The 25201-nt window shown below is 48.1% G+C and overlaps 2 protein-coding genes across 5 annotated transcripts in view; both read right to left on the bottom strand.

Annotated features, from left to right (window-relative positions):
• Window positions 1-25201, bottom strand: part of LOC147429026 (uncharacterized) — a 58850-nt gene that overhangs the window by 6568 nt on the left and 27081 nt on the right. For both annotated transcript variants that reach the window (XM_086495286.1, XM_086495288.1), the window contains exons 6-9: window positions 17220-17281; window positions 17024-17105; window positions 16870-16917; window positions 16708-16793 (exon numbers count right to left, since the gene is read on the bottom strand). In XM_086495286.1, the coding sequence (XP_086351412.1) occupies window positions 16708-16793; window positions 16870-16917; window positions 17024-17105; window positions 17220-17281 (278 nt within the window). The remainder of the gene's footprint in view (window positions 1-16707; window positions 16794-16869; window positions 16918-17023; window positions 17106-17219; window positions 17282-25201) is intronic.
• Window positions 6913-8998, bottom strand: LOC147429028 (uncharacterized). 3 transcript variants are annotated; one of them, XM_086495452.1, is made up of 4 exons: window positions 8098-8998; window positions 7923-8000; window positions 7671-7848; window positions 6913-7586 (listed from the first exon to the last, which is right to left on the bottom strand). In XM_086495452.1, exons 3-4 carry the CDS (start codon window positions 7785-7787, stop codon window positions 7290-7292), a joined length of 414 nt encoding a protein of 137 aa, XP_086351578.1. In that variant the 5' UTR covers window positions 7788-7848; window positions 7923-8000; window positions 8098-8998; the 3' UTR covers window positions 6913-7289. The 3 variants fall into 3 exon arrangements, with proteins under 3 accessions (XP_086351578.1, XP_086351579.1, XP_086351577.1); XM_086495453.1 differs by having other exon boundaries at window positions 7671-7835; XM_086495451.1 differs by having other exon boundaries at window positions 7923-8998.

Below are 25201 nucleotides of genomic sequence, written 5' to 3'. Positions count from 1 at the left end.
GCGGTTGAGCGCAGCACGGCGGTAGCTCCCTCTTCTTCGCGGCGAGGAATCCTCCACGAAAGCGAGCGTAAGGCGGTAGTGACACACCCTTGCTCTCTTGAGCTTGCTAGATTAGTCTGATTGTGTGCTTGCAGTCATTTGTGGCTCGCACACAGTGTATCGGCAAGTCCCTTGCATTGACAAGTGCGACAGACGCGCACAATCGACAGATGCGCCATCTCGCGAAGGCCTGTCCACGGAGGAGACCCCGACCTACACCACAGGCCCCCAGCCCCAGCCCTCAAAGGCTTGCCAGAAGCAGCAGGCAGAGCCACAAAGTACACAGACAAAGCCACCCTCCGAGCCTGGGGCTCAGGCAGAGGAGGGCCGGCAGCAGGTTCGTGGTTGACGTCAGCAAGGGCCACCGTGCCAACCTGGCACTCAGAGTGGTCCTCAAGCTGCTGCCTAGCAGCAGTGGGTTCCCACGGGGAACCGATTCGACCCTCTTCAGCAGGATGAGGTCCTTGCTCCAGCCTTAACCTTAGCCTCATCCTCAACAGGTCCCCCCTCCTCCCCCCGATTTCCCCCTCTGCTTCCGTTCCCCCCCCCCCCCCCCCCCCTTCCCCTTCTCCCTCTGCCTCTCCACCTCGCCCTCCTTCCTCTTCTGATCCTCCTCGCCCCCCCACCCCCTCTCCACCTGCTCCCTCACCTCCTCCCGCAGTCCCGGGAAGGGCCTTCTTCAACTGCTACGAGATCTCTTGGCAGCGCCTTTGCCACAAGTCGTTTAGCAAGAGAGGGACAACCTTTCTTGAGACCTCCCCTTCAGGTGCAGACGTCTCTTTTCGCAGCAGTTCCTCGTAGTCTGACGAGCTTCGACATTCGTCGTCGTTGGGATTTCTTTGCCTACGACTTTACACGTTTCTCGGCGACCCCTGACCAGACCTTGAGGCAACCTGCTTCAAAGTTCATGTACTATTCTTGCAGCTAGGGGGATAGAGGCCCTGGACTCAGCGGTTGGCTTCTCTTTTCCCCTCTACGGCAGGGATAAGGCTGAGTGGACTTTAGATTCACTGTTGGGGTGGCTGCAGACACAGGCCCTAGAGTTCTCTCATCACATGGGAGACCTAGGAGTTACAGATATGCTTCAAACTCTATGGCCATTGGCCAAGTTTGTTGTGACACCTCCAGACGCAGCAAGATGTAGACACATTGTGATTAACATTTTTGCTGACACGCAGAGCCCGCCATGCTATGTACACATAAATGAGGACTCCTGGACAGAGGAGGTTGCTTTACGCTCGGCTCGGTCTACTTGGGCTTGGGCTGGACACTCTTTGCAGTCACGCCTATTTTGAGGAGGCTCGGATGCGGATTACTGCAGCCTTGTCTTGTGACTGAGGAGATGCGAGAGGCTTGAGCTGCCTCTTCAACTAGAGGAGCTACACACAGCTCTTAGCGCACTCCCCCGTGGTAGATGTCCAGGTGAGGATGGCTTGACTCCCAATTTTTTCTTGGAGTATTGGGACTTGCTTGCCTCAGATCTCTGTAGTGCTTTTCAGTACATCCTGCACACAGGAGAGATGCCTGACAGCATGAGTGAGGGCCTGATTTACCTCATTTCCAAGGAGGGTGGCTCCTTGGATGAGATTCGACAATGGCGCCCCATCACCATCCTCAACTCAGCTTACAAAATTCTTGCCAAGGCTCTGAGTTTGAGGATTCAGCCACTTCTAGAGAGCATTATACATGGGACCCTGACAAGTTTTGTCAAGGAGAGTAGTATCCTTGACAACATCTTTACTTTTTGGGAGGCTTCTGCCCTTGCGCGGCTCTGCGGTGAGGATCTGGTGATTCTTCTTCTCGATTTTGAGAAGGCCTACGACAGAGTTGATTGGGACTTTCTGGAAGGCACTCTACGCAGGATGGGCTTCTTGGATGCTTGGATCAGAGGGGTGTCAACTTTGTACAAACAGGCACACAATCAGGTACTTTTGTCAGGAGGTAGAGGTGATCGTTTTTGCTCACGCGTTCGGTCAGACAAGGCTGCCCTCTTGCCCCCTTCCTCTTTCTGTTCTATGCTGAGGCGATGAGCAGGTTTTTGGTTTCACAGCAGGTTGGTTTACGTGGCTTAGCACTTCCTATTCGGGGACATGAGCTACTGGACGCTCAGTTTGCAGACGACTCAGCCTTGTACTTGGATGGCCAGGAGGCCAACCTTCACAGGTGTGAGCAGGGTCTTGAGACTTTCTGTTGTGCATCTGGCGCACTGATCAACTGGAGAAAGACAGAGGCTTTCTCAGTTGGTAGTGCTCCTATGCCCGAATTGGATGCCAGGTGAGGGTTTCAGGTGGATTCCCCCAGGGACTGCAGTACGGTACTTGGGCTATCAGGTTGGTTTGGACTTGTCTCCCGAGCAGCAGATTGCTCCCCTCCTCCTGTCTATCAGGAGGAAGTTGTTACATTGGAGCTCTGCACAACTTTCTCTGGCAGGCAGAGTTGTAGTGGCCAACCAGGTGTTGTTGGCTATTTATGTGGTACATCACTTCTGGTTGGATCTTCTCCAGTTCTTGTATCAGCCAGGTAGAGAGGCTCATCGAGAACTTCCTTTGGTCAAGGCGTGACACTCAGATAGCCCGGGCCAAAGTGGCATGGCAGGTCATCGCTCTTCCTTGTTCTCAGGGAGGGTTGGGTGTCACGAGGACGTGGCAGTTATTAACCATGTCACAGAGATGTGGAAACTGCTAACCTTGGTTGTTGGTTTCTTTCCAATGGGGTTTATTTTATTTGTTTTGAGACCCTCTTTTTGAAGTAGCAAACGGTCGGACATTGTATGGCCAATGTGAACGGTACATTCACCCGCAGACGGGAAGTGGTCGGCACTGGAATTCGTATGGTAAGAGGATGTCTAGGCTCAGAGCAAGATCATATAGGTCCCCCCGTCGCACTTAGCAAGTTGGTGGATACTAGGAAGTGAACTCAATTAAGGCGTAAAGTCAAGGTGGGACTACCGACAAAAAGTATCCGACAGTTGGGCCACATTGCACTTTTGGATGCGGTCCCAATGAGGAAAGGTGGTCAGAAGACCAGTGGGAGCTCAACGGAAGCATCTCCTAAAATTTAGGGAACTGCTATTTTGGGCCGTGAAATGTGTTCGCGTCATTACCTCCGGTATGACTAGGGGAACATTTTATAACTCTGCCGCGAAGTCAACTGGGCAACCGGTCAGGATATTTTTAAGCGGCGAACCCGAAACAGGCAAATGCTTGTAAATGCGCCAAGTGTCGAATTTTCATGCACTTTCCTCTTGCAGAAGAAGTGGCGCTGAATTTTATGATGGGAGAGGCCTCATTTCAGTTTTTGTCACAAGTTAAGAGCTATGGAGTGCTTCCTTTCCCTCTTATGTACAGTGCGGTGCCAAGAGTGATGCCCTGCACGCTACGCACTGCCCTCTCTCTCCCCTACGAGCAGTATGTTATGCCCCACTAGTGGGCTTTTCATTTGACCAATGTACAGTTATGTGGGTTCATGCGCGATTGCCGAGGCAAGAGCCTCTTGCACAGGTACTGGATTAGCTAGCGGCTAATCCCCCGCAGGTACAGGTGAATTCGGAGAGGTTTCACGCCAAAAATCTCGTCCGATTCAAAGGGCAAGCAGCCCTACAGGTGCGGGAGCTCGAGGTCTTGCTACGGATGCAACCGGCACACGAAACGGAGCCCAAAACAGGGAATTACAGCCTGCTGTGTATTTTTGCAGGTTTAGGGTTTCAGCCCTAAACGGACCCTAATACCCCCAGGAGGTTCGGGGACGCAAGGGGACCGCTGTACAGGTGAACTGGCGCATTTTCGGGGCAGAAAACAGAGAATTCAGCGTGCTGCAGATTCTTGCCAGGTTTTGCAAAGTGTCCGTATGCGTCGGGAGAGTCACCTATTGCGTGGGAATACTGACTGTGAAGCGTCCTAGTACAATTATGCTGCCGAAATCGGGCCAGAACAGGTGTTTCTTAGCCTAGATTGTGCGGGGCAGCTTGTGGGAGATCACACGTTTTATTCCCTTTGATAAAGAATAAAGAAATACCGAAAGGGGCGCCAATTTTGGGGCCTACAGGTTGTCGGCGTCTGCTCGGAGCATTCTAGCTTCCGAGCCGTGTGTGTGATTAAGTGTTAATTCCCGTTACAGGTCTCCTTTGCAAAGTGCTCTGTGTGTGTGCTTAAAGTAAAGAATTTCGGGTGAAAGCCAATGCCTACCGCCCTACGGGCCGGTTTCAGTTGGGGATCATAAACGCAGCACAGCAGAGCAAAGCTCTCCTTGGGAAGTTCATCGTCAGAGGACTTCTTCCAGGAGAGGAGCCTTGGAAGGAGTTCTTGCTTCAGGGGCTTGGTGCTAGGATGGCTCACGCTGGAGGCCCCTGGCGACCCTCAACTAGATGGATTTTCACAGAGATGCGCAGAGTTGGCTTGGGCAGGAGACTAGAGGACCGCTTCATTGTGAGTTTGCTCCGATCTTGGGAGCAACTGTGGCGAGGCCTAGAGCAGCGTCAGTCTACTTGCATGGAGGAGCGCCTGAGACAGCCGCTTGTTTGGAACCCCATGGTTAGCACTCAGAGAGGCCACTTGGTTGGTAGTCGGTCTCATGTTTTCTTGGGTCCCATCGCAGAGGGTCCAGCATGCTCTTTAGGTGACTCGTTACAGTTTTCAGGCTTGTCAAAGGAGCTCTTCAGGGCTTTCAGCACAGGGCATGAGAGGGGTGTAGAGCATGTGTCACGACATCTCAGAGGCAGTACCAGCTGAGTGGCTCACACCTCTCGAGTCAGCAGTGCCCAGATGGATGGGAGCCTTCACGCGACTGGAGGTTCTCATCTCAGTTCGGGCTTGCTCAGAGACTATACCCTCCCTGTTTTTCGAGCTACAGGGTGAGGGACGCTTACATCGAGTTGCAGTAGAGGCCCCGCAGGTGGCAGAGTGCTATTTTCAGATGATCCGAGTGGTGGGCATCTGTGGGAGGACTTGTGTCATAGATCTCGACCCAGCAGGTCTTGAGACTGGCCACTGGAGACTGTGGGCTTGGGAGAGTTGTCCACTGGCACGAGTACAGTGGGATCCTGGAGAGTGGCTTTGGAGGGACCCTTTCTCCTCTGCAGACCACCCAGGTGTCCCTTTCTTTCAGTACATTGTTCGACTGGGACGTCACATACTGGCAGCGCAGAGAGAGGCTCGTCTTGCTGCAACACCTCATTGGCAAGAGGAGGGTCTCACAGCTGAGTTCTTGGCAGCTTTTTGGGAGAGGTTGTGGGACTCCAGACAGCCAAGACGAGTCACTTTGTTCCATGGCTGGTTGCACACAGAGCTACAGCAGTTGGGAGCTGGCTTGTACATAGTGGTCTCTCGGCCGCATGTGCAGCTTGTGACCATCTTGTGGAGAGTCAACGTCACTGTCTTTGGGACTATCCTTTGGCACAGCAGGTGTGGCTTCGTGTTCTTCGATTGATGTCAGCTCTTTCCACAGCTCGTCAGTACACTTGGGGGGCAGCTGCTTGGTCCACTCTCACAAGCCCGGCACTTCAGTTTGAGCTATCTTCCACCAACAGGATGATAGTGATGCAGGGGGGTCGACCTACACTCCAGCCCGCCACAGAGCTTACTCCACAGGAGTGGTGCAATAAGAGAGAGGAGTGTTGGGAACTCGTCAGTGGCCTGACACTCTCGTTCATCTGGTGGGCCCGCTGCTTCCGCATCTTCGAGGCTCGCCCTGTACCACCAGCAAAGACTCTTCGGGATCTTTGGCTAGAGCTGATCCATACTCTCAGAGGACAGCTTGAGAGACTCTAGGGCAGCTCCGACCGCATGAGGGAGTGCAGAGAGGCTTTCCTTCAACTCTGGCGTCCTGGGCCTTTTTTCACCATGGTCCAGGGTGTACTCAGATGGCACTATTGGCCACCTGTGTGGATTTTTCCTCCTCCCATCTCTTGATTTAGCCTCATTGTACATATGCTTTTTTTTCATTGGGAGAGTCTCCCCATCATGATTGTTGTAGCCCTCTGTTGGAGAGGTGGTTGTAGCCCCATGGGCAGTTTCATTAACTAATAGAAGGATCTTTTTCTCAGGAAAAAAAAAAGATATTGTGTTGCACGTCCAGGAGTTATCGTGTCTATGTAATTTACGTTCTCATTGTGATCATGTTGACTAAACTCTTCTCCCGCTTGCTGTGCTCCAAGTACCCAAGAGAAAGGAAACTACGGTAGTATGTGCATAGATTGCACACGGTACATTGGACGTTATGCGTTGCATACCCTGACACAAATTCACAAATCGCTATAACAAAGCACTTTACCCTAAACCCAAGACGGCATATGAATGCCATTTTCTTAACAAGTTGTACACAGCACCTTTGTAAACATTATACAATGATCAATACATAGGAAAATTTGCGTCCAATTTTTCATTCAATAAGTACAAATGAGTACATTTTAGTGAGTGTTTTATTGATCTCCAATAGAAGGTGAGGTAGAGGCATGAGGGTTAGGCAGGGAGGGATGGCTGGTGAGGGGGGAGTGTTTGTTGGTGTGTAGGAGAGGCAAGGGCATCAGACATGGATGGAGGGTTGTGAGGGAGCGAGGGCCTTGGAGAGGTGTTTGGGGAAATGGGGACGGGGACAAGCTGCTGCATTGCTGGCAGAGTAACAGGGAACGGGCGGAACGGGCCCCTACCGTTCTTCGAACGCGTTCCCAGCAGAGCCAGGCAACTGAAACAAAAACGAAAACGGGAACAAAAACGGCGTTCCGTCTCAATGTGTAACCATAACGCGGGCAGGAACTGCCACCGGAACCGGCGGAACGTAGGTCAAAACGCGGAATGGCCGAGAAGACGGAACGGCAGATTCAAAATTTGAAAATGTGAACATTTTTTTTTTAAACTTAGCCGTTTAAGGGCAGCGTTTGTGAACGTTTTTTTTTTTTTTTGGGGGGGAGGGGGGAGCTCTGTTATATAATGCCACCATGCCTCCTTGAAAGCTCATCCCTCCCTCAAGCTCTCAACCTCTCACATGCTCTAGCCTCTCCCTCAAGCCTCAAGGGCTCTCTAGACGCTCGAGTATCTCCTTCTCCCTTGGGCCTCAAGGCTCAAGCATGAAGCTCACAGTTCTCTTGACTCTTGACTCTTGACTCTTTTCCCCTCATTCTCCCTCTCTCCCTCTCTCTCGAGTCTCTTCCTCCCTCTTGGGCATCAAGCCTCAAGGCTTTAAACATGCCTAAATAGGATTCTACTTGGACTAACAGGAGTGTGTGGCTCTCTACTAACATATAGACTAAATCCAGCCTAATTTAAGTATATTTTAAGCTTACCGTTCTGGCCCTCGTTCCTGTTCTGCTTTTCCGGGGGGCCCCCGTTCCAGAAACGTTTCGGAGGCCCCGTTCCCGTTCCGTGTAACTTTGGTTGTTGGAGCAGCTGAGGGTATCTCCTAGGTTGAGGCCGTGGAGTGGGCCCTAGTGTTGGTGGCACAAATGTATCGGACACTCCTTCCGGGCGCGTTGTTACAAGGTTGATAGTGTTCTCGACTAATGTGGTCCTGAACAAATTAACATGCACAACTGTATACTCTGCTAGTTTTCTAGCCTGCAAAATCATTCAACCCCATACATTAGTTTAAGAAGTTATTTATAAGTCATGGATAGTGATGAACAAAAAGCAGGTGCTTACCCTTCTGTGCTCCTCCCCATACATGCCCTCCAACAGGAGCTCTGCGTTCACTAACACCCTCCGGCCACACGAATGACCGTCTTCTTGTTTGGGGACCTTGCAACTCAAAATGGTCATGTCTTCCCATTTCTCCTCCTAGGTCAGTGCCTCTAGAGCAATTACCACCTTTCGAACAGACCTTAAACAATTGGCATTAAGTTTCATAACAATTTCACAAATAGCCTATGACACTGAAGAAAGGACTCCACTGACCTTCGCACATTCTTGTGGAAACCATGCGAGAAGTTTGCAAGGTAGCAACGCTTCTGCTCCACAGCCAAAGCAACAAGGCTGCACTGGGAGATGTTTTAACAAGTAAGGTCAAGTGAGATGCATGTTTCCAACATACACATAGAAGGTAGATTGCTATTATTAATACAACTCTTACTCCTCATTGTAAGTTAGCAAAAAAACCTTCGTTGTCTCCATGTCGATGGTTTGAAACCAATCAACTACCTCCAGCAGCAATGTATTCTAGGATGAAAGAACTATAAAAAGCTGGGAGTCGACAACAAGCACCTCACCCCCTGGACCTTCCATGCAAGGTTTGAAACCACAAAAATGCGAGCAAATATTCTGTCATACAAAACGCACAGTATACTTGCAACCAGCACAAGATGGGAAAAAAATCACTAACCACAAAAAAGAATTAATAATTGAGTCCGTTAACTCCCTGTTAAGGTCTCCCAAAATGTCGATCTCCTGGGGTCCAAAAGTGAAATAGAGGACGCGTCCACATACCATAATGGCAACATCAAAATGTGGATAAAGACACTCCAAGGTGTCGACATTAGCTTCATGCTGCGCAGCGGCCAATTGTTGGTCATGGAGGTCAACGTTACGCTCCCCCTCCTCGACACGCGCTCCCTCCTCTGATTGATAATCTCGTTCCCGCGCTTCCTCTTGTCTTTGAAATTTCCGTATTTAGTCAGGTGCTATACTGATGGATATCTCATAAATATCTACAACTTTCACCTTTCCTAGTGGCAAGATCTTCAAAATGTTGTCCATCTTTTTGTCGGATACACGCACAGGCACCAATGTTTTGTCGTACCTGAACCTCATGAGCCGAAGGGAGTTCAATGAGAGTCAGTGAAAGTGGGCATCCTAACACCAATAGTGCCCGTGAAAAATTCTGAAATTCCCTCTCCATATGCATTCAACATATCACTCTCACGTACGTACGCATGAATATATTGTAATAGGCTTGGACACTCCAAGCAAGAGATCTACAGCAACACGCGGGATAAAACTACAAACAAAACAAAAAAGAACACACATACAATCAAGTGAACTAGAGCTCGTTGCCCCCCCCCCCCCCCCCCCCCCCCAAAAAAGACACCCTGTGTGTGTGTGTGTGTGTGTTTGCAGCATCACCCTCAGACAACGACACCCCCGCCTGCGGCTTCATACATAGATGGAGGCTCTTGCCCCGCCTCGGAGGGACTCAAATGAAGCCCCCTCATCCGACCCAGCAGAGCCCACCATCCGACTTGCTCTTTTGCAACGTAGCAAGCAAGCCTTGTAGCAGAGGTGGAGCGCCTTCATGCAACTTTTGTCATCTGCAAGGTCGAAGCATGTTGCAACATCTCCTTTAACTTCCTTATTGCCTTTATATGCATTTCATTCTACTGAAATCCGTGAATGTTTGTGAGTGATGACGCCCATGAGCAACCTCCCTCTGTAGTCTGACCCTTGTCTCTCTGGGTGAGCAGCTGGACGAGGGCGAGCAGCCGAGGCGAGGGCGAGCAGCTGGACCAGGGCGAGCAGCCTGAGGAGGGCGAGCATTATGTGGCGAGCAGGCTGACGAGGACGAGCAGGCCTGAGGGGAGGAGAGTGAGGCGAAGGACCCTCTCGCGCTGCCAACTTGCTGGACAAAGGACGAGCTCGTCGCACTGCCAACTTGCTGGACGAAGGACGAGGGACAAGCTCTCTCTCTGCTGGACGAGGAACGAGGGCGAGCTGCTGGACCTGGTCGAGGGCGAGCAGGTGGACCTGGTCGAGCTGGTGGTCCTGTGTCAAGAGGGCGAGCAGCTTGCCAAGGGCGAGGACGAGGGCCCTAACCTCTGAAGGACGAGGGCGAGCTGTGCCAAGGGCGAGAGCTAGCTGCCTACCAAGAGAGAGGGCTAGAAGAGCCAAGGGCGACCAGACGAGACCAGTGCCAGGGCGAGGAGGAGAGCAGTCAAGTCAGCCAGGACGAGGGCGAGGACTTGGTGACGAGGGCAAGGCCAACCAGGGCGGAAGCCAGACCTCAGCTGATGAGGGCCTTGACTCAGTGCTCGCTTTGTTCTTCTCTCTCAGATGGACCAACCAGTCGAGGATGGTGATGCAAGTGGCTTCACCACGCCACAAAAAATGAAAGCGACTTTCAAGCGGAGGAACAGAGATAGCATACTCTCGCCAAGCTCATTGCGGGCAGGGAAAACCGTCAGAATCCAAGATGATTTAATGATGGAGAGGGTTTAAGTGATGATTAAATCTGAGCTCAGCTTTATGAGAGATGACATCAGGAAAGAGATGTACACAAACGCAGAGAGTTATAAGAATTCTATGTATGCAAATATCAGGAAATAATTCGATAAAGCGATGCTTGGTAAGCATGATGAGATGTATCTATCTGTGAAAGGGGAGATGCAGGCTCTAATGCGGGCAGAAGTGAATGTAATGGAATGTATTATGCAGAAAAAGTTGGATGAGGCAATTGCAAGCTTTGAATCTTGGAAAACCAATGTGGAAAAGTGCATGAAGGAAAAAGATGCAGTGATTGAAGAGCTTAAAGGGGAACTTGCAGCGTGCAAAATTATGCCCAAAACGGAAGGGGGAAATCAGCCCTCGATGTTAAAGGAGCTCGAAGATATTAAGGAGCACGTGAAAACTCTGCGCGAAGGGGAAGAACTAAACTCGAAAGAGACTTCCTCATGGGTGGAGCGCCTTTCTAAAACGCAGGATAAAGTTGACGAAGCAGAAAAATGGATTGAAGGTGCAAAGAAAGGAAAGGCCCGGATGCCAGAAGCCGCACAAACTTCTACCATCATCAATATGACCATTGAGGAGGAACAGAAGAGGAGGACTAGAGCCCTCCATGTGCGTATTACTGGTATCAAAGACACCGAAAATGTAGAAGACGAAGTGAAGGAACTCTTGCAGCGCATGGGCATCCCGGAACCTATGCACACAGGTGCTTGGAGAGTAGGAAAGAAGGGAGTGGATGAGAAGGGAAACGTCAAAGAGAAAGCACTTATTTTGCGTTTCCCAACTTTGGAAACAAGGAAGGAATTTCTGAAGAAGAGACCAGCACTTAAGAAAACTGGAATATTTATGGGGGATGACCTTACTTTAGCACAAATAGCACATATGCAAGAGTTGATGCCAGAGATCAAGGCAGCAAGGGAGAAGGGAAAAATTGCCTTTTACAGAGGAGGGAAAGTAGTGGTTTTGGAAAAACGCACTGCATGACGGTGCGAGACATATGGGACCACACTCCGGATGGCGGCATGGAATTGTAATGGATCATATAGGCTGGATGTGGGTGCCTTTGAAGATAGCTTCAGAAATAGAGACATTGTCTTTTACTCGGAGCCACATCAAAAATCTGGACAGTTGATGCCAAGTGTGACTGGCTATTTATGGGAGACAGCTTGTCGGCCAGACGCTAGATCCCAGCATGGAAGTCGAGGTTCAGGAGGGGTAGCAGCCTTATTCAAGGAAGAGTTGCAACCGCTATTACAGATTGTCCGGAGAGATGACCAGGCGAGATACATGTGGGTGAGACTGAGAGCTGAGACAGGCAGATTCTTATACATTGCTATATGTTACTTTCCCCCTAGCACATCAGTCTATACCTCACCTAGAGGGCAATCCCCTTTCTCTATACTTGATGCTGACATATGGGAGTTCTCTAGAGATGGAGATATCATTCTCTTGGGAGACTTTAATGCCAGGACGGCCAACTCCCAAACGGTATTTTATGATACCACGGAGGAGATGCTTAGAGAGATGGATATATCGGAGATGGGACTTGACAGACACTCACAAGATAAAGAGCACACAGAGTATGGGAGATATCTCATGGAGATGACAACTACGCATGGTCTGGCCATACTTAATGGTCTAGAGATTTTTCCTTCGTCTGGGGGATTCACATGCTTTCCACACAGACATGGGGCCAGTACAGTGGACTATGTCACGACTTCACCGAGCTTCATCTCTCATATTCAAGATCTCAGTGTGGGCCCTAGGCCTGTTGGAGTAGCAATGGACCATGCTCTCCTGACTTTTTCAGTCTCTTTCCAGTATAGTGTCTCTCAGACACCACGGAGGATTGCACACACACGGTATACTTTTACACCAGAGACGGATTCAGTCTATGTGGAAGAGATTTACAGACGGATGGGGGCAGCCGAGCCTGTATATACAGTGGAGGAGATCACCACTTTATTGACAGAGATCTTGCATGGGGCAGCAGCAGAGGCATACCCACACACTCAACCAGATCAGAGAAGACGTTCTGGGAACATGCCTCATAATAGTTGGTATGATGAGGAGTGCAGAGAGATGAGAGTTCAGATTCAGAGCAAGCTTATACTTGGAGTCATTACATATAGACAGTCTCGGATTGCCCTTCGGCGTTTAGTGCGACGGAAGAAGCGGGCCTTTTTAGCCCAGATGGAACGTGATTTGTATCAACTCTTTTTGAGCCAAGATTCAAGGTGAGGCCTGGCGTCTCTTCCATGAGCACTCACCTCCTCCAGTGATTACCTCTCCCGAGATTTGGGGTCAATATGCAGCATCATTATATACAGTACCTGGGCAACCACCGTTACCAGACCCTCTAGAGCCATGTCCAGCCACTAGTACCTTCTTTACCACTGAGATGGTGAAGAACGCCATTGACAGGATGAGGACTAGGAGAGCATATGATCATGATGGTTTGGTGGCAGAGCACTTGATACATGCTAGAGATTTACTGTCAGAGGTTCTTGCGCGGTTGTTTAACCGTGTCATGTGTGAGGGACTACCCGAGTCCTGGAGATTATCTACTATTGTACCTCTTTTCAAGGCAGGGGACCCCACGGTACCAGGGAACTACCGTACTATTATGATAGGGAACACATTGGCACGGTTGTATGCATCCATTCTTGAACAGCAACTGAGTAAATGGGCAGAAAATGAGGGCATACGAGCAGCAGGACAAGCTGGATTCAAGAGGGGTTTCTCCACTTTGGACCATATTCTTACACTCAGAGCCATTATTGAGGAGGGTCGGGCACATGGGGGACAGATGTATTGTTGCTTTGTGGACTTCCGCAAGGCATTTGACACAGTGCCAAGGGCCAGATTGATGCACACGCTACTGAAGTTGGGAGTACCCACAGAGATCATATGGGGGATCATGGCCTTATACGGCTCAGTGACTGGCCAGGTACGCACTCCTGAGGGGATTTCTGACATTGTTCATTCCACTATTGGAGTGAAACAGGGGTGTCCTTTGTCCCCTACACTTTTTGGTATGTATGTAGATGAGGTCTCTGACTACATTGACAAAGAGGGTGACAGAGGCGCTCAGCTGGCAGGGACATGGATCCCTTTATTATTATATGCTGATGATATTGTGTTAATGTCAGAGTCGCCAGAGGGCATGCAAAGACATTTGGATGCTGCATTGCACAACTTTGCAGAGGATAGTGGACTGACTGTGAACCTTGGTAAAACCAAGGTTATGGTGTTTAACACCACACCATAGTGGGTCAAGAGATCGGCACCTACACTCGTATATGGCCAGGACACTGTGGAGTACACAGATGAATATACATATCTGGGGGTGGTATTCACGGGACCGAGGTTTACCCTGAGGAGAGCAGCAGAGACTAGACTATCCAGAGCCTATGCGGCATTAGGAGGGCTAGAGAGGATGTGTTCGCAGGTTCAGTTTCAAGAACCACGAACAAAACTATGGCTCTTTGATACTTTGGTTGCTTCAGCTATGCTTTATGGGGTCCAAGTTTGGGGACCATTTGTGAATCATGACAGTTGGAGGAACATGGAGAGACCCTTGGTATTTTTGATATCCCGGATGATTAGAGCCAAGGCCTCAGTACCACATGCGATTATTCGAGCGGAGGTAGCCGCCCCTCCTATAGAGATTGAGGCTCTTACCAGATCAGTGTCCTTTATGCACAGTCTATGGGATACACATAGAGGCAGATACACTAGACTGGCTCTTGAGTCCTCTAGACAGTTAGCGATGCAGGGAGATGCATCATGTTGGTATGCACAGATGACCTCATGGTTTCAGAGGCATGGTCTCAGCATGGATAGATTGCCTCCCTTTCAGTATTCCCTGGATGCACCCTCCCTGCCAGTCACACGGACGGAGATCACTAGACTCATTCGTCAGGATCTTATACAGTTGGACACCAGGAGGACATGGGTAGAGCCGATACAGGAGTTGGGCACGAAGATGGCTTTCTACAAAGAGCACCTTCTCCAACTTTCAGGGGATGGGTTTGTGACTCGTCCGAACTACATGGACACTCATTTATCTCATGGTCTGCGATGTGCTATTGGTCAGATTCGCACATCCTCACACCAGCTGGAGATTGAGACGGGTAGATTCAGAGGGATACCACCAGAGGCTAGGATATGTCAACTATGCGGTAGAGAGCCAGAGACAGAGCTACACTACATATGCCACTGCACTGTGTATTATGAGATACGAGGGCGCTTCCATTGCTTATTCAAGGAGGGTTTTGGACCCCTAGATAGAGTCATGAGGTATCAGGACCAGAGATGCCTTGGCTTATATCTACTTGAGCTACACCGACATAGAGACAATCTGTTGGAGAGACATGGAGTACGACAGTCGCAGAGACAGATCACAGATTTCTTTGGATCGAGGGAGCCAAGAGACCAACCACCAGCACAGGGTTGTACCCGCATTCATACCAGAGGCACTCTCATTGACAGGGCGATTGAGCTCGGGAGATCGAGACGACCACGACCGAGACACAGGAGCACACTACATCGACGGAGACTCCAGCAAAGGATCAGAGGCATTCTAGCTCGATACCCAGATTTTCATTGAGGGCCTATTCTACATTTTCACATCTCACATTTCACACTTCATTTCAGTTTTTCATTTTTAGTTTCAATACTTTTTGTACTTGTACTTCAGACATTGTATTAGATTCACCACTTTGTATCTGATGGTCTCATAGGTCATTTTGGCCTTTTGAAGACGTTAATATATCATTTCATTTCTACACTCCTCAGCATACCAATTGTTTTTGGGGCATCTTCCCAGAACGAGGTCTCTCTGAAGGGTGACTATTTGGGAAGGCATGTGTTGTTGCATCATGTAGTGTGTCTATCAAAACCTGTGTGAGCTCATGAAGAGGGCTCCCTAGATCCTCATGAAGAGATGCATGTATATCTCATCAATATAGATAGACTCTGTCTCCTTGATAAATGTATAGCGAGAAAGCCTAGGTGCCAACGATGGTGCAGCTATACTGTAAGAGAAACTAAGCGAAAAATGCAGGACGGCGTGATCCACGAGACCCCCAATTGCCTAGGGCCCACCACAAAATCATCAATACATGGAATAAAAATGGGTGTAGTCATGACATAATCCACTGAACTAGCTCCATGACAATGGGGAAAACAAGTGAAACCGCTCGACTCAAGAAATCTCCCGATACCATTCAGGATGGCTAAAACATGTGCATTACCCATCTCTGTAAGAATTATGCCATACTTCGTCTCCTCTCTATCCTGTGAGACTCTAGCGGGACCCATCTCAATGGTATCAAGCTCTCTCAACATCCTTCAAACATGTGCACTACCCATCTCTGTAAGAATTCTGCCATACTTCGTCTCCTCTCTATCTTGTGAGACTCTGGCCGGACCCATCTCAATGGTATCAAGCTCTCTCAACATCTACATAGAGGTGTCATAGAAGATTGATTGGCACTGCGTTGTCCCGACGTTGAAATCTCCCAAAATCATGATATCACCATCTCTGGAAAATTCCCATACATCCTCATCCAAAATAGTAAATGGTGATTGCCCTCTGGGCACCGCATAAGCTGACGTACTACGTGCAAAATAGCATAGAGCAATATATAGGTATGTGTCAGTATTTGGCCTCAGTGTCACCCACATATGCCTAGCATGATTATCTTTGCAAGCAATGTGGATCATCGGCGGCTGTAACTCCTTCCTATAAAGTACAGCCACTCCCCCAGACCCTCGTCCCCTAAGTATCAAAAAGCGAAAGTTTGGTTCGAGGTTCTTGGAATTGAACCTACGAACACATCCTCTCAAGTCTGTCCAAGGCTGAATAGGCTCTGGTCAATCTAGTCTCTGCTGCTCTTCTCAGCAGAAAAACTAGCCCACTGAAAACTACCCCTAGATAAGTATATGCATCAATATACTCCACAATCTCCTGCTCATAGGTAAATGAAGGAGCTGACCTCCTGACCCACTATGGTGTGGTGTTAAACACCATAACCTTGGTTTTACCAAGGTTGACAGACAATCCACTATCCTTCGCAAAAACATGTAAGGCATGCAAATGGCGCTGCATTCCCACTCGGGAATCAGAAACGAGCACAATATCATCAGCATATAACAAAAGTGGGATCGATGTCCCTACTAGCTGTGCTCCTCTGTCCCCTAGTCTCGTAATGTAATCAAAGGCCTCATCTATATACATACCAAACACAGTAGGAGATAGCGGGCATCCCTGCTTCACTCCAATAGTGGAGTAAACAAGGGTAGAAAACCACTCAGGAGTGCGTACAAAGCCATAATCCCCCAAATGAGCTCTGTGGGTACCCCCATGACCATTCACAAAGACTAGCACATGCATGTATGTATGTGAGTGGGTATAGGCATGTGAATGTGTGTATGTGCATCTCTTTCCTGTTTCTTGCACCTCATCACGCTAAAAAAACGGATGAATAACCTATTAAACAAAGGATAAGAAGCAACAAACCTGGCATATGCTGCACGAGCGCCCGTTAAAGTTAATAGAGGTACGTTTGCTGTCCCGATAGCCCTAAAAAGTGCACCAAGAAGGAACTACAAGCAAAAACACATTCTTCAGTAAAATCAGAGGACCCATTATCTTTTCAAGTTTCTCAAAATTGAATTTTACCGGCTTATACACAAGCTTGGCATTTGTATTCTTTGCAATTGTTGCTACCTACACTAGAAAATTGGACATGAACATTACGTAAATTGAGCAATAGAAGAAGACCATGAACAGTACGTAAATTGAGCAATAGTACATTGATAAGCATATGCAATACCTGTAAGGAAGCAAAGAATGACCAAGGACTGCTGAAATCATGATAAAACACTAGTGTATGGGGTTCATTACTAATTGCTTGCCTGCATTGTTTAAAGATTCACAATAAGAGGATATTTGTTCCACTGGAAACAACCTTCAGGCTAGTGAGTGTGCTCTATTTTGATACACTCTAATGCACAAGAAAGACTCGTCACCTCAATAGACGCCTGGGAACTGCAGTTGACGACATGATTTTCTCCACTAGAACAAGACGATCCTACAAATTTTACAAGCACACATGAGCCACTATAACCATTCACCACCATGTTCATATTAAATATGATCATCAGCACCATTCTCAAGTTTATTATGTAAATCATATCCAAAAAAAAAGTGTTTTTTCATGCCTCAGTTCATGATCACAATAACTTATCCAGACAGGAATTGCATATACACTAGGTTTTGACACAACCACATACCCAAACATCACAGCCTCTTCCAGTGAACCAGTTGCAAGCATTTAAACAACCATTCCCTTAGCATGCTACTTCCAAATATCCTAATGCACACGTGACATAGAAACCGAAAGAGTAGCGGGGATCTCAAGAGGGCCCCAATGATGTTATGTCATTCCGTTGAAGACCAAGAGCAATGTATATGTCAATTTCTGATATTTGAGCGAATGTACTCTCTCTTCAGAAGGGATTTGGCAACTCAGGAAAGGTACACATTATTACAGCGGTGTGACATCTAAAGCACAGAAGACTGCATTATTTAAGCCAAATGGTACTGCCTTCAACAGTGATACTTTTACTACCTACTCAAGTCACTTGGGGACATGCGACAACATGGAGCCATTCATGATGAGAATGAACTCTTTCATTGGCTGATTCAGCATTTTGAGTACAAATGAAGTCCTATTGAAACCAGCCCGTAGGGCGAAGGACTTTGGCTTTCACCTGAAACTTTACTTTAGACTGTAAGACATAGAGAAACTTTGCAACTAAAAACCTGTAACGGGAATTGACAGTTCAAACACAGCTTGGAAGCTAGAGCGCTACCAAGTAGACGCCAACACCTGTTGGCCCCAAAGACTGGCGCCCCTTTCGGTATTTCTTTACTGTATTCAAAGAGGGAATAAAATCTGTGATTTCCTGCGAGCTGCCCCGCATAATCCGGGCTGAAAATGACCTTTCTGCCCGATTTTGGTAGCATAACTGTACTAGGACGCTTCACAGACAGTATCCCCATGCAAAAAGTGGTTGTCCCGATGCATACGGACACTTTGCAAAACTTGGCAAGAATCTACAGGACCCTGAATTCTCTGTTTTCTGCCCTGAAAATGCGCTAGATCACCCGTACATCGGTCCCCTCGCGTCCTCGGACCTCCTTGGGGTATTAGGGACAGTTTAGGGCCGAAACCCTAAATCTGCAAAAATACACAGCAGGCTGTATTTCTCTGTTTTGGGCTCCGTTTCGCGAGCCGGTTGCATCCGTAGCAAGTCCTCAAGCTCCCGCACCTATAGGGCTACTTGCCCTTTGAATCGAACGAGATTTCTCGTGTGAAATCTCTCCGAATTCACCTGTACCTACGGGGGAATAGCAACTAGCTAATTCTGTACCTGTGCAAGAGGCTCTTGCCTCGGCAATCGCGCATGAACCCACGCAACTGTACATACAAATGAAAATCCCTCGAGCGGGGCATCACGTTTCTGTATTTAAAAGGGGTGAGAGATGCGCGAGAGCATCATCGCGCTACATAAAGCAAGGGAGAGGGCAAGCTTTCCGTTAAAGCTGTGAAACCTACACCCACTACTCACCCACATACTGTAGTTCACTTAATAAGTGAAAATCAACCTCCTCTCTTGATTTGGGCGCCCCCTCTTCATGCTGGCTAGGCATGTTTACTCAGGAGCCGCCATGTGTCCACTTAGCCTCTTTTGAGTTAATTCCTAGTACCCACCTACTTATAAGTGTAACGAGGGGGGCTAAATGACTTCGAACTGAGCCTAGATACCCTTTTTTACTGCTCGGATTCTAGTGTTGGTCGGCCCGACCAACTCGTGGCGACAAGGCCTTCCCGTCTGCGGGTGAAACTCTCGGCCATTAGCCGTTTCACAATGCCATACAATGTCCCGCCATTTGTGACTTCAAAAAGAGGGTCCCAAAAATTAAATAAAAATCATCGAAAAGAAACCAACAACTAAGGTTAGCAGTTGCCACGTCCTGCAGTTGCCACATCCTCGTGACAGTAATTAGCAGTTTCCACGTCCTCGTGACAATAATTAGCAGTTGCCACATCCTCGTGATAGTAATTAGCAGTTGCCACGTCCTCGTGACACCTATATAAGCAAATTGAATATAAGGAGAGTGATGACATGTGTCAAACAAGAATAGGAGGTGGGAGCTGATATAAGAGTAATTTGGTGGATCTTGTGGGCTGAAAATAATTGAATGTGAGATGCATCAGGACCTAAACCAATTTTAGGGGGACTAATTGACATTTGGTGACCTTTGGATGCCAGCTGTAAGACAAACATGATGACTACGACTATGCCATGTGAGGCATGACTACATGTGAACAAAGAGGAGATTTAGGCAACAATGAACAAGCCTAAACTTGTGCTTTTCAAATCTTCATGAGACGAAGAAAGAAAAAACTGCTTTTCAAATCTTCATAAGACGAAGAAGAAAAAAATAAAATTTCTTTAGCGCGTACTAGAGGCCGAACTTGGCTCATGAGACAATCAACATACAACTATGGTATCTCCTCATATCCTGAGGGAAAAGTTACTAGAATTGGAGCTACAACCGGAAGGGGTGACCCAGTACAGTACACAATAGCTGGGAGAGGGTAATAAAAATGAGGATGACTAGAGCTCATAGTGCAAATCTAGCTAGTTCCATCTCATCCTGTAGTGAGGGTGTCAAATGATGTGCATCAATGACGGTTGGGGGGCGGGAGGGGCAGCAAAGAGGGTTTGAAATGAAATCTTTATTTACGTCGGCAAAAGACCATGCGTATGAGACTATAAAAATTATATCATCGTCATATGATCCACATGTCCAATACAAACAACTTAGGTAATAAAATTATGGACATTGGAAATGCAAATAAATAAATGAATGAGTAGAGCATGCTGGTAGCATATCCCAAAGCCTCGTCTTGGATAAGGTTCCATCACATAAACCCTCTCATGGACCGTTGTATCATGGTATCCATCTCCTCCTTTGTGAAGAACCTCGTATTCGCCTCCTTTGTGAGTTGCTCTATGCCTCTCGAGAGGGATGAGGGCGTCGAGATCTAGTAGTCTCTATAGCTTCTCCTTTGTGAGTTGCTCTAGGCCTCTCGAGAGGGATGAGGGCATCGAGATATGGTAGTCTCTATAGCTCCTCCTACGTGAGTTGCTTTATGCCTCTTGAGAGGGATGAGGGCGTCGAGGTGTGGTAGTCTCTATAGCTCTATCCAAGAAAATCCCATGCACTGAAAAGGATGTGCCATAGGGTTCTACAGAAGAAATTTTTCACCTGCCTCTAAATGGGTCCTTAGCTAGATTGTGTGGAACTCCGTAATAAAGCATGTCTCTCTCTGTGTAACTCTAGCAAGAAAGCCCAAGGCATCTTTGATCAATGTCATTCATCACCCTCAACAGAGGCCCAAATCCCTCTCTAAAGAATCAACAAAATCATCCCTATACCTCACAATATGACAGGTACCCGCATTAGTAATGCTCCTCTGTCTCTGGTTCTAAGTTGCATAACTAGTCTAGTAATAGTCATCGTATTGGAGGTACCGAGTATATCTACCTATCTCTATCTACAACAGTTGACGGAAGGAGGTGCGTAGCCATCACATTGAAGCTTAAGCAAGAGGTGTGACATGTGCACATGGCTCTGTGTGCCACGTGGTCATGTTTCATCGGCTTCCAGAGCCAGTTTTCCCCTTCTTTTTAGATAGGGATGTCTAGAATCCTAGGAGGATTAGTATCGACAATTTTGTGAGCCTGTTCACAGGACCTGCATGTTTGGACAAGTCCATTAGATTAGGTTTTCCAGTTTGGAACCCTCTTGCATAAATGCTTTATATACACGTTTTGTCAGATGTTATTACACTACATTGGGCATCTGGCATGACGAGCATTTAGTTCTAGGTTAGAGGAATCCGATGTGCCAGACAGCGCGTCGATCGGATTCCCCATTGGCTGGATGTGTGACAGTTGCACCCAGATCTAGACCCCCTTGGACCTACTTTTTATAAATCATTTTTATGATTTATTTGTTGGAAAACCTGGTGGACAATTGCCCTACCTCAACCTAAATTAATTCATAAGGCTGATACCTCACCTATAAAGGGGGCAAGAGAGCTCCCATTTGGACAAGTTGCAGAAGGCATCTGCTAGCGCTTGAAGCAAGAAGAAGCTAGCGTTTTCAGCAGCAAAAGCAGCCAGTATTTTTGGAATTCGGCCAGCCCTAGCAGTTTTTCAGCCCTAGAGCCAGTGCAACCAGCAGATCAGTCCAGCATTTCCAGAATTCAGCCCACTTCCTCGCTTTGGGTCGGCTTGGATCTGCAATCCGCGTGTTTCCCGTTGCCATCCAATACTTTGGCAGCCCATCGAGCCTCCCCTCGGCCATTCCCTCACCGGCATCAAGTGCTCCATTGCTGTCGGAGAACATGGTGGACAGTTCCCCTACCTCAACCTAAATTAATTCATAAGGCTGATACCTCACCTATAAAGGGGGAAAGAGAGCTCCATTTGGACAAGTTGCACAAGGCATCTGCTAGCACTTGAAGCAAGAAGAAGCCAGCGTTTTCAGCAAACAAAGGCCAGCGTTTTCAGCAGTCAGAATTCAGCCCGCTTCCTCGCTTGGGATCGGCTTGGATCTGCAATCCGCGTGTTTCCCGTTGCGGTCCGGTACTTCGGCAGCCCGTCAAGCCTCCCCTCGGCCATTCCCTCGCCGACATCGAGTGCTCCATTGTTGTCCATCATCAACCTTGTTGAGATCTGCGTTTTCAGCCCTTCACTCCTCTCACATCGGGAGTGCAAATCAACCCCTTGGCAGCCATCCGCAATCCCACATCGAGAAGGATCCAAAGGTGCATCAAATCAGCCCCGGAAGTGCCTCTTCCTGAGGAGTTACCGCGGTGATTTGTCGTCATCAAGTCAATGGAGTCTGCATTGAGGTATTGCATTGTGTATACATTCCATTTACGCAATCTAAAGCAAATACCACATCGGCAACAGTGTGGGGGGCCCTTGAGAGGGTTGGTTGGGACCCCATCGGGTGTTGCTCTCTTCTTCTCTCTCTTTCTCTCTCCCTCTACACGTCTCTATTGCATTCTCTCAACCCCTCTCTCCATATTCAATTCCGTTGCACCTGACAGATGATCATTCTTTCTAAAACAAGGGTAGGTTCACACGTGTGCAATCTATCTCATTTCTTCTTCAACAAAATCTTGTTGGTGTTAGATCTAATCCTGGGGTTTTTTGAGGGATAGGATAGGGGCAATACCTATGGACACTATAGAGGAAGAAATTGACCAGAGCTTTAATTAAGCATGTATAGTGTTGAACGAGGAACCATGGTAACAGGGAATGGCCATTTTCAGGTCCCCGTTCCTCGTTCCCATCCCAATTTCCCATTCTGAATCTCCGTTCCGTGTTTCAAACGTTAGTATCCGAACAGGAAATGGCATTGTAGCGTGGATAGTGTGTCGTGCTCTCTACAGTCGGTGCTGCTCAATGCAATGTGCATGACATCTCACTCAAACAGACTGAAAACAAAGGAAAATAGATAACAACTGATCACACAGAGACACAACAGCAGACCAAAACATAGGACTCGACTATCTCAAAGAACCGATACAGACACTCTGGCATGGCAGCACACTCAGCTCCAACCCAGGACTCACACGTACAATGGGGGTGTCGAGGTTCAATATGCTGTGCGTCTAGACTCGCTACTCTAGACGACGACCTGAAGAAGATGAGTCATGACCCAACCGCTACTACTCATATATACAACCATAAAGAGCCACCAACGGCTCATAAATGTCAGCATCTAAATCTATCTCCACTGAGTGGTGGTGGTGACCTGGCCACGATGTCCACTAGACCATCGTATCCCTGCCACGTGTCACTGCCCGACGAGTCCGTCCAGTGTGAACCAGACCAGACCAAAGACCAACTGTACTAACTGTCCTTTGAAAGTGACAATGTAGCCTGCTACAGGTTGCCCACCACAAGACCGCTCCCTGTCCCGGAGAGTGGAAAACTGAAAAACTAAAAGATTTGGAACTAGGTCTACTACTGGTGAAAACTCCAAAAGGTGGTATCTACTGGTGGTCGGATGATGGAGGGGGAGAGGGAGGCTGGTAGAAAGGTGGATAAGGAGATGGAGGCCAGGTGTATGGTGGAGGGTAGTGGCCATGAGGAGGGTACATTGGATATGGAGTGGCCACCCCATGAGCAGCAACAGACTGAGTAGGAGGAGGGGTGGGACAGGTGAAACCCAGGAAAAGACTGAGTAGGCTGAGAAGGTGGGACAGTTGGTGGGACCCCAGGGAAGCTGTTGTAGAAGGGAGGAGGAAAAGAAGTGACTGGGAGGGGGAGGCCATAGAGGGTCCATGAAACTGTGAATAAGCCGATCCTGCTGGCTTAGACTCCATAGTAGGATGTGTTTTCTCAACTGCTTGAGAATCCCCTGAATGAGCTTTGGAAACGTCTCTCAATAGTGCCATAGCAGGAACTTGTGTAGAACTTGGAGTTGTAGCTGTAGGTGTAGCTTGTTGTGAAATGGCTATAGATTGATATTTCGCACATGAGGGACACACTGAATTTACCACAGGAGAAAGTTCCTGAACTGCGGCCATATCATTTGCCTCTTTTAACTGTATTTGTTGAGTGCGGACTATACGTTTGAGGTCCTGTACTTGTTGAGTGAGAATCCTTATGCGATCTTGAGACTGAGCAATTAACATATCCCTATCCATCGATCGTTGAAGGTGGCTGCCACTTCCCTTTGCATATTGTCATAGACAGCGCGATGCAGACCGTTAGTACCTTGCAATGAGATGGCTGCATCTATAATCGTTGAAATTGCTCTTCTGTCCGCATCTAGAAGTCTGTCGGCCTGAGGCGCCAAATTGGCAAACATGTCAGGTTGCCCAGATCTAGGCGTCCCTGAGCTAGATGCCCCTGCAGTACCCCTATGTGCCCCTGCTCTAGTACTAATAGTAGGTGGGACTGCCGACACCACTGGAGAGTGTGTTTGGGTGCCTGCAACACTACTAACAAGAGGTGGTGTAAAAGTAGAGGTGGCCACACTCACTCTTGGGTTTGCGGTATTGACGTCAGAGATTTTAACCTGTGATTCAAAGAAGGGTAGTGTTGCTAGCTCTTCCGTCGAATCCTTTGGTACTTTAGCCCTCTTGCGTAAAGTGCCTTTCCCTTTGGCCATTTTGGAACGGCCTTGTTCTTTGGCATCATCTTGCAGAGTGAGAACAGGAGTTACATCTGCTTTTTGCTGCATAGTCTGCACTACCCAATACATAATAGGGGCTGCATAGCAATTGAACCTCTCCGCTTTTCCTTTCCGTTGAGTCCGAAATCGCTTTGCCCTATCCTACAGCGCCTTAAAGAGCAGATGGTGAAATAGATAGGGCAGACAGTGACAGAGACAAAAAAATGCATCACATATTCCTGGAGAGGAAGGAATCATTGCTCTTTCAGGAGCACGCAGTAAAAACTAATACTGTAAAACGGAGTAGAGCTGCTAATTCCTGTGATAGTCCGCATGTGAGTGCAGCAACAGTTCTTAGCACGCATTTGCAGTGTCTTCAGGGGAGAGATTGGAGAAGGTTTTTGCAGTGGGCAACGGTGCAAGCACATTCAGTATTCCCATTGCATGACCAATATCCTCCACTGTAAGAGTAACTCCATTTAGTTTTGGAAAAGTAAGTAAGAGGGCACTCAGCTTAGCATTAGAAATGGTGCAGGACACATCGGCCTGAGCCAGATTTTGAAGACCAAGGTGTAGTAACTGCTGCTGAGAGAACATATCTTTAAGTACATCTTTTGACAAAGAAACATCTTAATTGTTGGATTCATGATACACTTCTTGTTCCTACAGACAATCGAGCCAACAACACTTGCACTGATATTTTGTCACAAAGTTGAGTGGAGATTAACTGATAGTT

This window comes from Adiantum capillus-veneris, chromosome 22 (assembly GCF_014529385.1).
Source record: "Adiantum capillus-veneris isolate H3 chromosome 22, ASM1452938v2, whole genome shotgun sequence".
Classification (NCBI taxonomy): Eukaryota; Viridiplantae; Streptophyta; class Polypodiopsida; order Polypodiales; family Pteridaceae; genus Adiantum; species Adiantum capillus-veneris.
Note: the sequence above shows the minus strand (reverse complement) of the source record. Positions and strands in the feature narration are given on the sequence as shown.